Source organism: Carassius gibelio, chromosome B21, assembly GCF_023724105.1.
Source record: "Carassius gibelio isolate Cgi1373 ecotype wild population from Czech Republic chromosome B21, carGib1.2-hapl.c, whole genome shotgun sequence".
NCBI classification, from domain to species: Eukaryota; Metazoa; Chordata; class Actinopteri; order Cypriniformes; family Cyprinidae; genus Carassius; species Carassius gibelio.
In genome coordinates this window covers 7,587,439-7,592,824 of record NC_068416.1, presented here as the reverse complement: position 1 = coordinate 7,592,824, position 5,386 = coordinate 7,587,439, and the positions used below count along the sequence as shown (strand labels likewise).

Here is a 5,386-nt window from a genome sequence, read left to right as displayed (position 1 = left end):
CATATTGCCATTGCGGTTGAGGAAGTTCACTTTGGTGTTGCTATAGTTGCAGAGAAACAGAAAGACACAATTGCATTAATAATTAAATGCAGAAATGACACAAAACACGGACAGTGCAACAAAGAAATTTGAACATGGATTTTTTTTGAGACATACATGACATTTGTTGTCCTGTGGGTCTTGATTGCCATCTTCTATAATGCCTAACCCAGAGAAGAGCAATGCAGATGTACTGCAGTCTACAAGACATGTGAATATAATGGTTAAGAAAGAAACATGTTGAATCTTGTGTTGCACAGTTTCTACTCCCAAATGCCTATGGCTGATAAATTCTTATGTACACCTGCCCGAAGGCGTGAGAACCTCAGTGTCATAAGAACTGCCTCGTATCAATTTCATGACTTGGTCCTGCACAACCATCTGCTTCTCTGACATGGAGTATACTGCCACCGTGTGTTCCAGAAGGGACATTAATTAAATGAATTAAAGCATGCAGAAGTATAAAGCAATCATGAAAATTCTACTGGAAATATTTGCTCCTGTATTTTACATTTACATTTATGGTCCTTTTTTTGAGCAGTTTTGATCAGTTTTATCATTTTTAAGCTATGAATGATTGCTTCAATTAGTTATCACAACTTACATTTCAACATTAGAATAAGTAATAATATGTTGCTTCACCTCAAGAAAGTAAGCGTTCATGCTTGATTAAAAATTTAGTTTTAAGTTATATCAACAAAAAAAAAAATTTTGAAGTGCAGATGTGCAGTCATGAAAATGTAATGTATTTTTTCATGCTCAAAATCACACATTGTAAACTAAACTCAAACACTACTTTTCAAAATACAATAACACATTAACACAATACACCGTCTACCAAAACACTGCAAATATATCTCAAAATCAAATCAGCACAGTGTCATACAAAACCCTATATTGTATTGTATTGATCATAGACTGTGTTTTGCAGTTTTTATTTATTAATTAATTTTTTGAAGCCTCTCTACTTTTTTTTGGGGGGGGGGGACAAAATGCGTGCATTTTGTTTCTTTAACTGCAGACATGCAATTAAAAACTAATAATAATATTAATAACAACAATAATAATTAAATCGCCCGTCTCAGACTAGCTTTATAGAATGTATGCTTTATGAAAAAAGAAGACTGAGACAGAATTACTGAAGTAAAGGCTTTATTTGCTTTATTTTAGTATTGTTTGCTGCCTGTAAACTGTTAGTCCTGGTTTTCAGAGGTGCATGTGCAATAATTGCTTACGGCTCATGGAATAAGCATGAAAAATATTGTTTAAACCCTTTCCAGTAGTCATCTGTAAAGCTTATTTGGACTATACAAAGTTATCTTAAAATACAGAACACAAACGGATATATAAATAGTCATTTGTTCGTATGTTTAGTAATGACACATTTATACTATTACTGTATGTCAGAGGTTCAGGCAAACTACTCAGACCTAAATAGAGCATGTCCTGAAATGAACACAGTTGACTCTCTGGACAGGATGAGGTCACATATCTTCTAACAGATCTGACCACATCTAGCGGAGTGACAGGAACTGAGCAAATGCCTCAGTGAAAAGACACGGTGAAGAGTTCAGGTCAGCTGATGACCAGATGATGTTATACAAGCAGATTTTCCCAGCACGTCACACACGCTTGTCTGAATGTGTCCAGTAACACCAGTCATCCATCCAGGAGTACCTCCAAAGTCGAAAAGCTCAAAGCTACTGTACAGTGAGCCTGCATTTCTCTTTGCAGCTCTGAAACAAAGTCACAGGTAAGTCTCAAGCGTTGTTCATTAGCACTCTGCTGAGGGCCGTCATTCTCACCGGCTGCTTTGCTCGCCGTTCTCCACAACCTGTCTGGCACTAAGGCTCTATTTTCAATAAATACAATGTATTTGTGCAGTGGCTGCTTGGAAAATTCCTGCACTGTTTGTTTTTTCTTACTCCCGAACACGTCTCTGATAGCTTTCCAAACCACTTCAGACGTGCTGTCTGGCTGAGGCCTGTTGAGGTGAACGAAGACGAAACTAGTGACGACTACCTTTTTGGCTTATTTTAGATTACATTTTCAGATGGCATTAAGAGGCTTTTGCATCTGAACTCTTCATATATATACATATTTACATACATAAATGGGTAGTAACTTATTACATGTTATCTGGATCACGAAATTAATTAGACAATGCATGAAACAAAGGGATTTCCACATGTTTTTCTCAGCCAAAGCACTCTGACGTGATATTTAAGTGAAATATCTCTGAGGAAGTTAATATTAAATTAATTTAAAAGCAGATTTGCAAGTTTACAGTTCAGTATTGAGGGTTTGAATAACAGATTTTCAATTTTTATGTTTGACTAGCTTTGTATCAACTCACAACTCTCCTGCAGTTCTTACATTAAGCCCAGTTTGGGAAACCCTGGTATTGGGTAATGCATAATACATTTTATGATTTAGGTATAAAAAAATGGAATGTGGGTATATATATATATTTATTTATACACACATATACATACATACATACATACATATATATATATATATATATATATATATATATATATATATATATATATATATATATATATATATATATATATGGTATGCCTACTGGTAAGTTTAAAACAAGTTAGATGAAAAAGTAATCTAAAAAGTAGTCAGAATACATTATCTAAAATCAGTAACCTAGATTACACTATGTATATATAGGCCTATAAAGAACAGAACAATATAATTATAGATATCTTTTTTTTTTCTTTCCAAAATCAATATTGCAAATTAGTAGTATACTTCTTTTGGACCAAAATGATAAGGACTATAATTATGTTTTTTAAAAAGCATAACCTTTCTGACCTGTTTATAATAAGACGCTGTGAAGGAGGCTGATGACGCATAGCTGTTATAAGTGGAAGTCGAGCTCGGAAGACGCATCCATTTCAGTCACGGGGGTGTTGATGTGTACAGCGCGTCTCAGAGCAGCACTTCTGCGCCATGAACGAGCGGGATATCACCGCTTTCACACTTCTACCGACGACCACCGAGCAGAAAGAGCCCAAACACAACTCTCTGCAAAAACTTTACTGCAGGAATGGAGGATACCATCTCCGGATCCAACCTAACGGGACTGTGGACGCGAGTCGACAAGAGAACGACGTTTACAGTAAGTATGCAGTATACAGAATTGTATCTATTTATTTAGTTGTTATTTTTCCAAGCATACTTGATAGAAATGAGACATAAAATATGTTCTAATATGTAAAAATGTTAACTAAGGTATCTGGAATAATGATAATAGCTTACTACTACTAATATACAGTGTAAAAAACGTAGGCTAATTAATTTGTAACATAAAAAAACCTGTAATCTTACTGTAAAACTTATTGTATGACAGCTCTTTTAAAGGTAAAAGCAGTGAAAGCAGGATTAGTGGCCATTAGGGGTCATGAGACTGGACTATACCTGGCAATGGACAAATATGGAAAACTTTACGGCACTGTAAGTTTTTTAACTAGTTTTATATAAAAATTAATGTAATTTTGAACACAAAGATGCATTAACCTATATGACCATTTAATGCACTTAATTAAATATTTCATATATCCATATGCACATATTTACACCTCCATCGATTTGAGTTTTTAAATCTAGAGTATGATGTCTAAACTTGTTGAAATCCTGAAGTCTGATTCATTAAAGTGACGGTTCTTTACGTGTGTCAGGTCATGTTGAACGATGAGTGTTACTTCATTGAGAAGATGGAGGAGAACCACTACAACACATACCGCTCACAGAGGTATCAGGAGAGCGGAGACTGGTACGTGGGCATCAGAAAGAATGGATGGGCGAAAAACGGCTCTAAAACACACAAGGGCCAAAATGCAATCTACTTCCTGCCAATTCCAGTGGATGGCAGCATACAGTAACCTGTGTGTTGATCAGAGGCCCTTAAATCTCTCTAAAAAACCTGTAAACTCTGAATGCAAAGACAATGCTTAATTAGCCATTATATATATATATATATATATATATATATATATATATATATATATATATATATATATATATATATATATATATATATGTGTGTGTGTGTGTGTGTGTGTGTGTGTGTGTGTGTGTCTTTTGTCAGTTAATCTGAATGTGAAGGAAGATTTTTTTTTCTTAAAGATTGCTATTGTTTTGAACAAATACAATTATTATGATATAGCTTGATTCTTTTCCTCTGTAAATATGCTGCATATAAAGGCTACTGAATGAGTACACATATACTGTATATTTAGGCTGTACGTAAGCACTGAAATATATCTCAAATAGCCTAGCTTCGCTGTGAAAATACTGTGAAAAGTACTTTTAGTAGTGCAAAAAGAAACCATTTTAACCATTTACCATCAAATAAAAGCCAATAAAACTGATGACGCTGTTGCAAACACATTGGAATCATATGAGTTTAATGTTTAGAATGATTGTGAATCCAAAATATATCCTCAACAGCTGTGAAGTCACATATTTCTAATCCTTAAAGTACACAATTAAAACATATTCTTTCAATATGCATATATATATATATATGTATATATTCAACTCAGACCTGTTGATGGTGTTTTTTGAAGAGTTTTTGGCAAGCACTGTGTACCACAGTTATTATAATAACAGCAGAGTTTTTGGACTTTTGTTCTGTTTTTCTGCTCTGTGCATCCCACCTGACTGTGCTTTTGGACTGTATAAAGCAGTAATTAGACTAGAGCGTGTGTTTAGCAGCAGTAGGAGGATATAAAATACGCCAAGGGAAACAAAAGAGCTTTTCTTTGGCCCGGTGTAATGTTGAACACAATATTGAGTTAAACAATTAAACAAGATCTACCTAATGAGCTCTTTGAGACTGATAAACCTCCAGTATTGTTTCTGACATGATTATCAGTCATGCTAGGTACCATGTTATCAAACAGTGTTATTTTAGCATGATTGTTCATTGCTATCATTTGTTTTTAGAAGTATTTTAATAAATTTGTATTCATTTTAATATGTGTGTCATTTTTACCCCCCCCCCCCCCATATTTCTCTTTAGCTTTAGCTTAGTTTTATTTCATACAACCTGTACATTTAACTATGTGATGTTAATATGAGACACAATCTCAAACGGGCGTCTTGCCCCATATCTTGAATTTTAAGGATATTCTCTAGGATCCATCATGCAGTAAGTTCTTCCCCTGCCTCATATTAGTCATCAGTCAACTGTATGAAATGGCAGATGATCCACATACAGTAAGTCTGGGGCAGGGCAAGTGCATCAAATGAGTTAATAATTTTAACACATTATTTCCCCCCATAATTAATTAATCTAATTAATGCATTAAATTACCAGCCCTTA

General features: G+C 34.4%; 1 protein-coding gene across 1 annotated transcript; it reads left to right on the top strand.

Moving 5' to 3' along the window:
• The first annotated feature begins 1,583 nt into the window (after positions 1–1,583).
• fgf1b (fibroblast growth factor 1b) lies at positions 1,584–4,047 on the top strand. The gene is made up of 4 exons (XM_052587790.1): positions 1,584–1,792; positions 2,886–3,178; positions 3,410–3,513; positions 3,738–4,047. The coding sequence occupies exons 2-4, from the start codon at positions 3,010–3,012 to the stop codon at positions 3,939–3,941; spliced, it is 477 nt and encodes a 158-aa protein (XP_052443750.1). The 5' UTR covers positions 1,584–1,792; positions 2,886–3,009; the 3' UTR covers positions 3,942–4,047.
• Positions 4,048–5,386: the final 1,339 nt, after the last annotated feature.